At 35.5% G+C, this 12891-nt stretch overlaps 1 protein-coding gene across 1 annotated transcript; it reads right to left on the minus strand.

The window, feature by feature from the left end:
* Positions 1-8742: 8742 nt before the first annotated feature.
* On the minus strand, positions 8743-12067 carry LOC140037004 (cytochrome P450 87A3-like). The gene is made up of 9 exons (XM_072080461.1): positions 11851-12067; positions 11224-11548; positions 10966-11115; positions 10526-10783; positions 10241-10330; positions 10066-10144; positions 9476-9582; positions 9225-9352; positions 8743-9051 (listed from the first exon to the last, which is right to left on the minus strand). The coding sequence occupies exons 1-9, from the start codon at positions 12045-12047 to the stop codon at positions 8958-8960; spliced, it is 1428 nt and encodes a 475-aa protein (XP_071936562.1). The 5' UTR covers positions 12048-12067; the 3' UTR covers positions 8743-8957.
* Positions 12068-12891: the final 824 nt, after the last annotated feature.

The raw sequence follows: 12891 nt of genomic DNA on the forward strand, positions 1-12891 counted from the left end.
ATACTTGCGAAAAATCACGTGTGAAATATTTAAAATTTTATAAATATAAAACTTGATTGTAGATTGAACGTACGATTGTATGTACACCCCACGCTTGTCAAGTCCAATTAGTATACGGTTGGCTTTTAGTTTATGTCCAAGTCTGTGATTAAAGTTAATTTGGTAGATTCCTTATCCATTATAGGTTTCCAATTAGCAAGTATAGTACTAGTCAAAATTTTTTCATATTTTCCTTCTAATGTTTATTAGCTCTTAGTTTCCCGTAGTGCTCTGGCGATTCCAAAACCGCTCAACCAATCCAAGTCTTAGTCCAAGCATCTACTGGATTATGTATTTAGTTTTGAGATTGTTTTAGCTATTAGGAAACAGACTACTCCATATATACATGTATTAGTCTAGTACACTGTTTCTTAAAGAATTGAGTCGAGTTTTGAAAAATGAGTTGCAAAAAACCTTGAGAGCTTGTTGAGTTGTTGGATAAGTGGAAAAGTCCCTAAGAATTGTACTTAGTGAGTTGTCATAAGTGAGAGGTTATGACTTAATATTGTAATTGTTGAGTTTTGAGATAATAAAATCATTGAGTATTTGTTTGCATGTTTATTTTCCTTCTTTTTCTGCATATTTTTATATATGCTAAAATTGCTTTCGTTGGTGTAATTTCTTGTGTCAACAAGTGGCATCAAAGCTTTGGATTTTGATCTTGGGACTTGTTTACGAAATTAGGACACAAAAATAGAAGATTTGTTGTTGAAAATTAAGACACTAAATTGGTCCTAACTGAGTAGAGATTAAAAAATTTGAAATATGGATTTGTATTATTTATAATATTGTATTGTTTTTAACTTCAATGGTAAAAATGAATTTGAAACTTGGAGTATGATGATGAAGACATTTTCTCAAGCTATTAGAGTTTTGAGATATTGTCCAAATGGGGTTTTCTCAAGAATTGGAGAGAAATATAAAGTTGGATCGCAAAGAATTGTTTCAATACCGAAGTCTACTTGCATGTATTCAAAAAAGTCATACATGTAAAGATGGCAAGGGAGGCTTGAATAGTTTTGGCAAATTCTAATCAGGGTGCACTTGAAGATGAAAAATTTTTGGTTCGAACAGAAATTTCACATGTGATCGAGAAATAAAGTGAATCATTAGTGAAATTACTGATGTGACCAAAGATCCTGATGAGTTAGAAATTTTTAATTGTGTGAGAGTTGATGAATTATTTGAAGAAGAAAATCAAATAGTTGAGTTTGTTAAGAACAATTATGGAGTAGACAATTTAGTTGAAGATTGTGGTTGTACTAAAACTGATGTAGTTGTTAGTATAAACTAAACAGAACAAGATTGTGGTGGTATTAATAACTTTGTTGGTGGAAATTATGATTTTGTGTATACAATTTGAGTTTGAGGAATGCCCCAATCACCCACCTCAAATTGTCTTTCAGTCCAATTTTTGTTAGCAAAGACCTTCATCCTATTTTGAGCCTTAGTTAGATGTTCCTTAATGGTTTGCAACATGAATACTCTGTCTTATACAAATGAATTGGTAACAGGAGTGAATGTGTCAAAGTGAGGTCCCAGAGGCAGAGGTGAAGGCTCATAACCATATAATGCTTCAAAAGGTGACAATTTCAAGCTTGTGTGATAAGAGGAATTGTACCACCATTTTGCTAAATTATGCCACTTACTGATTAGGCATATCTCTTATCATGCACCTTAAAAATGACTCTGAGCATTGATTTAGTCTTTCACTGTGTCTATCCATTTGTGTATGGTAGGATGAACTATAATGCAATTCAATTCCCACTAGTCTAAACATCTCTTGTCAAAACTTACTAGTGAAAACTTTATCTGTTAGTAATAATAGACTCTGGAAGCCCATGTAGTTTGCAAATATTCTCTAGAAACAAGTAAGCCACCTGCAGAGCTGAGAATGGATGGGTTAATGGAATGAAATGGCCAAATTTGGTCAATCTATCAACTACTACTAATACCATGTCAAACCCTTGAGAAATATGAAACCCTTCCACAAAATTCATAATGATGAGAGACAAAGCCTGAGTAGGATTGGGAAGGGGCTGCAATAATCCTGGATGTGGAAGATGCTCAACCTTATTTCTTTGACAAGCATCACAGTGTTGTATAAACTGAATGATATCTTATTTCATTTAAGGCCAGTAAAACAATCCTTTAATCCTTTGCAGACATGCCCTCTGTCCTGAGTGACCTCCAATAGAAGACTCATATAATGCCTTCATCAACCTCTGTCTCACATTATTGCCACTCCTAACATATAGTCTGTTTTTGCATTTAAGTAGGCCTTGCACTAGTTGATACTAATCATCCTGATGTGACGATATTAATGCTAGTTATCTTAGCAATTCTTGGCTTTGTTCATCACCCTCATTACTAGCATGCATTTCCTCTATCCATAATGGTTTCATAGCGGTCGAAGCCATAAGAGATTGAGCATGTTCCTTCCCAACTATCATGCCAGATTCTCTCCCGGATAGCACATCTGCTATAATGTTTTCTGCACCCTTTTTTATACTAGATTTCATAATATAAACCTAGTAGCTTAGTCAACCACTTATATTGGGCAATAGTAGTCAACCTTTGTTCCAACAAATATTTCAAGGGCTGGTGATCAGTCCTGATAATAAAATGACTACCAACCAAATAGTGTCTTCACTTAGTGATTTCTAGAACTAATGCCATCAATTCTTTTTCATACACAAACAGACCCAAGAATTAGGTGGAAACTGCTCTACCAATGAATGCTATTGGATGGCCTTCTTGCAATAACACTGCCCCCATCCCAATTCCCGAAGCATCTGTTTCTACTATGAAAGGAATATTAAAATCTGGTAATCTCAATACTAGAGATTGATTGATTGCCAACTTGAGCAAATCAAATGATTCTCGTGACTCTGTACCCTAAGTAAATGTATCCTTCTGCAATAAGGAAGTCAGTGATTTATATATAGTGCCAGATCCTTTGATAAAACACCGATGATATCTTGTTAATCCCAAAAATTTCCTTAGTTTTTTAGCAGTTTTTGGTGTTCGCCATGTCATTATGCATTCCACTTTACTGCTGTCCATAGTGACCCCTTGATTAGAAATTCCATGCCCTAAATATTCCACTCTCCTTTGTGCAAAAGAGTACTTAGAAAATTTAGCAAACAAGCTGTTTTCTTTAAGAACAATCAATACTTGTCTTAGATGTTCAACATGACCTGGTAGTGTAGGCCTATACACCAAGATATCATAGAAAAATACAAATACAAATTTCCTCCGAAAAGAGCCAAATACCTGGTTCATAAGAGCTTGGAAAGTAGCAGAAGCATTTGTTAGGCCAAAGGGTATGACAAGAAATTCACAGGGTCCTTGGTGTGTTTGAAAAGTAGTTTTGTAAGTATCCACTACTTTGACTCTGATCTGATGACATCTTAATCTCAGATCAATTTTGGTGAAGCACTTTGCTCTATGCAACTCACCCAACAATTTATCAATGTTGGGAATTGGATATCTGTCCTTGAAAGTTATGTCATTTAAGTGTCTATAGTCCACACAAAAGTGCCAAATATTGTCTTTCTTCTTTACCAGTAGCACTGGTGAAGCATATGGGCTACAACTATGTTTAATAAGTTCTGCCTGCAACATTTCAGCTACTTGCTTCTCAATTTCATCCTTATGTGAATGAGGATATCTATAGGGTTTCTTCATCTTAAAATGTTGTGATCCAAGTTTAAGAGGAATTCGGTGATCCAGCTCTTTAGAAGTCGGTAACTATTTGGGATATTCAAAGACTTCATGAAATTGATCCAACATTTCAGTTATTAGCTCTGGTGTCTCCCTTTGCTGTTTAGTTGAGTCATTGAGCTGCAGCAAATTATTATAACATCTCCTCTTGGTTTGTGAAAAACTTCTGAGGTTTTTTTTCCTTACTAGATCCATGTTGGCTTCATTAACTGCACCATGCAAAGTGATAGCTTCACTCTGATGGAATATTGACAGACTGAATTTGACGATTCTACTCTTCAAACGGGGCCAATTCCAACCTTCAAGCAGTAAATTCCATAGACCTACTTGGAACCATTTTTGCTATCTCAATGGAATTTCCATAGAACTTCTTTCTGCAAGAATATGAAATACTTACTTCAAGTGTATTCACATTATATTCACACTTTCGAGTGTATATCCATTTGCACAAATTCAAAGAAAGAATTAAGAAATCCAAAACCATTATACTCAATATCATTTAACATTGCACTTAACTGCAACTTTAAAATTCATGCTCACAAGTTGCAAAAATAACATGGTGCCACATGAAATTCTACACATTCTTTTTTTTCGTTATTCACAATAAAAATCCATATTATTGAGAATCTTCAATAATATATCAGATTCTTTGCATTAATTTTTAGCAAAGGAAAAAAACCCCCACTATTTTAGTGCATTAATGATACACAACTAAACACACATCACATTCAAAGATCAAGTTCTTTGCATATTAGCATAGAAATTACTATGAAACCCCACTATTTGTGACAACTTTATAACATGCAATGGAGTATATATCTATTGCGATTAGAGTAAATGATCCAATTAATCATACCCATTGGAAGTTTACTTTTACTTGTTAAGAAGGCACCTTTAAAAATTTCTTTCAAAGTGCATGGTAGCAACTTGTCTAGTGCAGCAACAAGTTGTAATTGTTCAGCAATTTGAACTCTTTCGGATCTACTTCTCTAGTGCCATATTTTGCTATTAAGCCTTCCAAGACTTTTGGTATTAGGACAAGAAGTTTCATAGAAACTATAAAAGTCATTATAATACTAGTTATGTGTGACAGCCCCACCTTCCCCTAAGGCGAACCAAAGAGGTTAGCGGATTGCCTGCCCAGCTCTCGCCAGGACTAACGGTGCAGTATAGAGCGATCTATTTCGTTCCGGAACTTATAACGCGCGTAAACAAGGCAAAAGGGCAAAATAACCCAAAATAAAAAAAAATGAAATTCGGAGTCGGCCATGAATAGTAACCGACCCGTCCGAACCCAACCAAACATCGAAATACATATACAATATAACATTAAGCATTTACAAGCCAAAATGGCATTTAAAAGTGATACAAAAGTCACTACACATGTGGTTTGCCAAATCAAAAGTGAAAACGGCCCTAATGATACATTTAGGGTCCCATTTCATGTACAATACAAAAGAGACATTCATCTTGTTCATTCGGCAACCATCTATCAAGATATATTCCAAAAAAAGTCATATTCCTGTAAGGAAAACAAAAGGAACGGGGTGAGCTAATTGCCCAGTGAGAATACAACTCAAGCAACCAAGTTCACAGATGCATCAAGCTTAACAGTCCAATTTACCAAAGATAAACAAAGCCACACATCAATAATGAGGATAAAAGGATACGGGTGGCTCTCAGGAGCCCTTTTTCTCGTTTGCATTTCTTGATCAAACGCCATTGACTCTCCGTCAATTTTCAACAATAACCAACCGTAGACTCCACTTTTACCTCCATTCCATTCCACCTAACATTCCCCAACCGGGCCCGCAATCCAAACACATGCATTGTGGTATTACTCGAGTAAACCGGAATCAAGAGTCTATCATACTACAAGATTCCATATAACATTGCCCCAAGGCACATTAATTGGCACGACCAAGCCCTCGCCGGCTCGATTCAATCAATTACCAATGGGGTTGAGTTCATTGATAACATTTGTAGTCGTTGGAGACTCGTCCAAACGACACCAAGCCATGTATTTCATTTCATATAACATTTCATATAACATTCCAATAACTTTCCAATAACATGCGAAACAATAAGTGAGAGTGATAAAGTACACTTTCACTTCAAGCAATTAACATTCAAAGCACCAAGTTCAAGTAGCAAAGCCATATATTAACCCCCAAGTGAGTAGTACACTCACCACGCTAGCAAATGTGGTTTCATGCACTTCCGTCAAAAGAACGTTGTGCACCACCGTCACGCCCTAAAAACATGCAAACAAATACAATGAGACTCGATAACGAGTCATAAACCAAGGCCAAACATGACCCCAATAGGGTTCCATAAACATATACAAACATTAAAGGAAACCAGAATTTTCGGAAATGTAACTAGCTTTGGCCCTGAAAAAAAAACAGTTTTTGTCCTCATTTTGCGGTAATGGCACAAATTTCACTACGTTTATCAGATGAGGGTGTAAGACCCACCATCTCGAAGCTAAAAGACAGGGTTACAACATCACAGAAGGTCACTCAACCCAGTTTTGAGTGAAAACAGGTCAAAAATGCAAGATACTACATCAACAACGTAAAACAGATTCACCAAAACGCATTCTTGCGGAAACATCATAACTCAGGCTCTCTAAGTCCAAATCCAGAAATTCCAAAACCAGCTGAAATCTAAGAAACAGGGATAAATTTAATCAGAAGGCCTCAACAACCAATTCGGAAGCAATTCCAGCCAAAACAACTAATTACAGGCGCAGTTCTCAATTTCGGGTAAAACCAGAACAGCAATAGTAATTTCGACTTATCTCATTCTACACAACTCCGATTGACCTGAAATTTTGTAGGCACCTCTAAAATGTCATTCCCTACAACTTTCATGTTTTGAGATAAGGCCAATTCGGCCTCTATCTAGGACCTAAAAATTCGGACAGAATGCTCCCTTAAGAACCCTAGTTTTTTCAATTTTCTTCCAAACAGAAATTGGTTGCAATTAATCACTTTTCCCACCTCCTTAAGTCATTATAGACCATTTCCAATCATCATAGATAGCCACACAATCATGCTTATATTAAAACAGAAAAATCCCCAAAAATAATAAAATTCCATCATTTCAACCACAAATCAAGAATTAATCAATAATATTGCATCTCTTACTACCACTAAGCATGATTTAAGCATCAATTAAAGGAGGGGGGGTGGTTCTTCACAACTTACCTTTAAAACAAGAGAGAGAGAGCTATGGACCACCTTAACTTGCCAAATAACTTCACACAACAACTCACAAACACTACTTGAAGGTGTTTTATGGAGCAAAATCAAGGTTGGATGGTTGGTTGTGATGATTTGGAACAAGATTGAAGTGTTTTCTTCCTTATGCTTGGAGTAAGAGAGAGAGAAAGAAAGCTTGAGAGGGCCGGCTCTTCTTGAAGATTTTTGGGTCATTTTTGGTTATTTAAGTCAATGGTAAGAAAGTCTTAAGGTAAGCCCAATCACATGGTGACACTTGTCACCTTTTATTAATATTTACCTAACTTTTCTCTCTCATATCAATCCAAATTGCAACCTCTACTTATCTCTTAACACCCGATAAATTAATTCCAGTATTCAAAACTTAACCTAGTTGGCCGAATTTTTCCGAACTTTTCGCACTAGTGGGTCCCACGTCCGGTATACGCTCTTACTTTCTCAAAACCTATTCGATACTAGAAAAAGCATCTAAAACTTATATCTGCTCCTTAAAATGACCTAGAAAATTTTCTAAGCACGAAAATGCAGAAAACAAGCCATGAAAATTCTAAAACCTAGAAAATGAAAATTACGGGTTCTCACATTATGGAATTCAACAACTTCCCTTTTTCTTCATAAGCATTCTTTTATTGTTAACATGTTTCATTAGTTGAGATCTTCTCATTTTTCGTCCATAGGTAGGCTACTCAAGTCAAGTGACTTGTAAGTTGAACTCCATCTTGTTCTGAATCACTTTAAAACTGTTGCTCCGCTAGAACAATTATACAAATGTCAAATAGAAAAATTAACAATGGTTATAATAATAATAATAATAATAACAATAATAAAATTAACTATAATACAATAGTCAAAATAATAATATAATAATGCACAAATGTAATGGGTTGAGGTATGGATATTTCGCTTTCTTTAAGATGATTCAAGCCTCTGCAAAAGAATCAATTTCGGTGTCGTAGAATCTTCTGCTTGTCACTCCCAGGATACAACAGTCTAACCACACATGCTGTTACTCTCAATAGTCTGTACAACTGAGAGAGTATAACTCTACAAACACTTGTTTCTTTTTGCCAATCTATGAGATAGAAAATAACAAAAGAGTAGATATTTTCTCTTATGAATTGTAGCTCAAAAAACATAATTGTTGTAGCTCAAAAAACATATTTTCTCTTATAATACAATAAGTTGTTGTAGCATCTTTTTCTATCTCAACAACGCATATTTATAGATCAAGAAAAATTAGTCAAACATAACCTAAACTAATAATTTGCTAAGTAGATGCTGAAAATTATTGGCTATTCAAGACACATTCTAATTTGAATTGTAGGTTACAAAATTTATTGTAATTGAAAAGCCATAATTTTATATAATAAATCTTTAGTTAAAAATCATTCAAACACCAATAAATTTCAAAAATATTCACCAATTTATTCTCCTTATAACTTACACATCTAATTGAGAATTTAACAATTTTATTAAAATATTCCAACACCTTATGTACATAATCTAGAAAATTTTGTGTTACTTCCATAAAAACATGAAATTATTTCCATAAACTATGGGAGATCTTTTAGCCACAAGCGAGTTATGAATTAACCATATTTTATTTTCAGCTGTAAAGCACATATGTTCAACTTCTAATCGATTACTTAAACTTAACTTCACTTCTATACTTTCACAGATGCTATTCCTATAAAAGACTCTTACACTCATTCAGAGGAGTCCAAAATGCAAGTTGTGAAGCTCAAACTGCAACTATTATAACATCTTCAACAATTACAGTAGTGTCAAGAAAGACACCACTTAAAATGTTGTTTATTAGGACACTTGCAATTTTACAATGTAGTGAAACTCAGCTGGAAGGTAAAATTACAATATGACAGTAAATTACTGCATCATAAATACACTTCTGAAAGTACAAGCTTTATTCGTGCATGCCCGGCTTAAAATCTATTTGTTCTCTGAAATCTCAATATTCAATCCCTTGGGGAAACGAATACCAGTAGGTGTCCGGATTCTCTCTGCTCCGTTGGTAACTCTCCAGCTGAAAATTCAAATTAGACAAGTTTTTTGATCAGTTATCACTTTCTTCTTGCAATCATGCATATTAAAAAACCGAAGAAGTTAAGTGGACATCAATTTATACTATATAGGAATTAGCTTCTTCTATATGCATTTAAGCGAAGATGGTGGGAATTGTGATTTGGAAATCCTTACGTGTATTTTGTGACCAAGTAATGCAGAAAAATTGACATCTGCACCTTTGCATAGTCAGCACCAACACAAAGCCTCGTACCACCAGCAAATGCCATGAAACTTTTTGATCCCGCATGTAATTCTTTGCCCTTTTGATTGGAAAAACAGCAGAAAAAACCTGAATTATTTTTACATGATTTTGTTTAACTTTTGTTCTGTAAGTTTATCTTTCTCGTGCGTAAATTACTCAAATTTGTCGATGATCAAATTACCTCCCATCGCCATGGATTAAATTCAAGGGGGTTTTCATATAGATTAGGATCCAAATGAACAGATGGTGGACAAACCATTATCGTCCAGCCAGCAGGAATTGTATAACCTGCAAATCATTCGCACTTATTAGTCGGAACTGTAAGTTATAATGGAGGAAAAGAAGAACAAAGGAAACATATAATTTATTTTCTGTATATTTACTCCCATGAAAAAATGCCCAACCCATGTAGTTACTAAAGAGATTTTTTCTTTTTTCTTTTTCCTGCAGGAGAAAGGCATCATCGGTCCAAATAAAGAAAGTGTGACAAATGATTTTCAAGAAGATGCCAAGTGACAGATTGAAGTATACCTTTTACTTCAACTTCCTTGACAACTTTGCGCAAAATCCCAGGGGCAATATTTGCAAGCCTAACTGTTATAATTTATTTTCTGTATATTTACTCCCATGAAAAAATGCCCAACCCATGTAGTTACTAAAGAGATTTTTTCTTTTTTCTTTTTCCTGCAGGAGAAAGGCATCATCGGTCCAAATAAAGAAAGTGTGACAAATGATTTTCAAGAAGATGCCAAGTGACAGATTGAAGTATACCTTTTACTTCAACTTCCTTGACAACTTTGCGCAAAATCCCAGGGGCAATATTTGCAAGCCTAACTGTTTCATTTATAACCTACAGTAGACAACAAAACTTAAGATGTAAATGGCCTAGCTCACTATATGATTCAAATGATAGATACAATGAAATGTCTAGTTAATTGAAATGTACCATGTGCGTGAAAGTCATAGACTTGTACTCTTTCCATGAAACAGCAGAACCTTCTGTTTCTCGGATTTTAAGAATATTTTCATGCTCTCTCTACAAAAACGATTGACTGTTTAAGTATGAAGTAATCTTACATATTTTGTTAGTGTAAACATCCAATCATAACAATGTATACTGTCAGTATATATAGAATATTAATCATTTAAGTATTGAACTTGCACAAGAATTGGAGAATTAAAGGGTAAATACAGATGACAACGGGAGAAATTGCTTCGGAAAGTCACGGACCTTTAGTTCAGCCATAGCACGTGGATGGCCATCTAGATACCTCAAGGCCACAGTCAAAGCTGTTGAAGTCGTTTCATGGGCAGCAAATAGAAACAAAAATACCAGGTCCCTCGCAATTTCTTCATTCAAAAAAGTGTCTTCTTTCTTTATTTCCTCGAGTAAATGGTCCGCAAAGTCATAGTCATTCGTAGCGCCATTAATGCCTGAGCGCTTCTTCTCAAAGATGTCGTGGATGACCTTCATTGCTTTCTTACGTCCCTGGAAAATGAAAATCATAAAAATCATATCGTTCGTTCAATCTGATACAGCATATATGAAAGCATATATATTTTACTTAGTCATATATTTATAATGAATATCTTTTTTTTGAGGTATAATGAACATCGATCTTTGAATATAAAAAGAATTCCAAATGACGAACAACAACAACAATTGATTACTTGTAAGCAAGCATGGAATGGTGTTCCAGGGATGTTGAGAGGAAATGAGATCAAGCCATCCATGAATGCCTTATAACTGTCTCTCAATTTTTGCTGATCCTTGCTTTCTTCATAGCCAAGCATCTTCTTGGCAGCATATTTAAATACCAGCTGGAGAAAATGAGATTGTTAATTACTACTTTTCAGCAATGCTCTGTACGTATAGTCCGAATTCGTCCTGATTAATATAATCAAATAGTAGGATGCTAATGAATTTACCTCTGCAGTTCCATCTTTACCATCTAATTTTCCAAGTTTACTCCAAGATCTTAGAGATTCTTGAGTGCTCTCATCCATTTCATATATTAGCTTCTCTCTTAAGGCTTCGGGGCTAACAAACTTGAACGTTAAGCTCTTGAGGTACTTGTGGAAGCCTCCATGATGGGCAACGACACTTTGTTTCCCAATTATCTGGAAGAGACTCTCAGTATACCAAATTTGGAAAGCATTACCTTCTTGCTGGAAGACGCGGTAGTTGACGTCAGCATCAGTTGATACAACGATTGGCTGCCCAACTATACTCGTGCGAAAAATTGGCCCGTACCTGAAATTTCCCAAAGAGAAAAAAAAAAAAAGGAAACAATGAAAAGCTAGTTAAGATAAAATATTCTTAACTATTACTGCTGTCATATTATTAAAATATATATATATGTGTGTGTGTGTTAGCTGGTTAAGAAGTGGTTAGATAACCACTGGAGTATTGAGGTTGGCCTAATGATTAGGAGAGGGTGTTAGACTTTTATCCACAGTCTAGTTTAAGATTCAAATTCTGTATCGGATAGTAGGAAATGAGAAGGGTGCGAAGAGAAATAGGAGGCAAAAAAAAAAAAAAAAGGTTAGACATACCTAGCCGCTCTTTTTTGTACGAAAGGTGGAATATCATCGGATGCATAAGGGGTGAAGTACTCAATTGTTTCTCCTATAATTGGTAATCCCATCGAACCTGGTGGTAATACCCCGTTACACTTGGGGTTTCTCCACCGATATACCCAGTGGCTGAAAAGCACAATAATGAGAGCAATAATAGCACAAGCAAACAACATGGTCCTTGGTTAGTGATGGAAATGTAGGGGAAAAATGAGAAGAGAGGAGCTACAATTGATGTTGTTTGCTATGAAGGAATCTTGGAAGTTGGAGCTGCTTAAATAGGCAAAAGGCAAAATGGGCTCCGGTGGACAGTCAATGTAAAGACCAATAGCGCTTGGTCACGACGGCTAGAGAGGCCCAAGAAAAAGTCTATCTTGTACACCGCCGGCTTGGGGGGGTTTGGGGGGTTTAGTAGTTAAGTGCTGCGGAGCACTTCAAAAGTTGCCGGCTTTTGAAGTGTCTTCGCAGAGTCCATTTATCGAAACACTCATACAAAAAACTGTGAGTTATGAAAGGGTACACCGCCGGCTACAGATTCAAGCCACTTGCGACGAAGAAAGATTGTGATATTAGGAAAGCTCTGCCACTATTTTTGGTAATAACGATTTTAAATCTCACTGAGGATACAGAGTGCCTTAGCGACCCTCAAAGCTCGTCCGGAACTTGACATTGCATCCTCACTTGTAGCCTAATTGAGTCATTACCTTGATAAATAAATCTTATCTACAACTTTTTGTTCGACACTTGTAGTTGTAATTTCTAAAACTTAAGGGAAGTTTTGTGCAATTATTGGAAACCATGCGGGAGGTATGTGGAATTAACCCAATTTTCGAGTTTGCCAAATTGTTCTTTGGGATAATTTCGAAAACCTGCTCTGAGGTTTCTGACAAATTCACTGAGCTCTTATAAGGCTTAAAAAATTACACTTACCTCCTTTGATTTGATAGTTTTAGTAACAAAATCTTAAAATAATATTAATTTGGACAATTTTTTAAATGAATACCCAAAATGTCCTTGTGG

This window comes from Coffea arabica, chromosome 2e (assembly GCF_036785885.1).
Source record: "Coffea arabica cultivar ET-39 chromosome 2e, Coffea Arabica ET-39 HiFi, whole genome shotgun sequence".
In the NCBI taxonomy this organism is placed as follows: domain Eukaryota; kingdom Viridiplantae; phylum Streptophyta; class Magnoliopsida; order Gentianales; family Rubiaceae; genus Coffea; species Coffea arabica.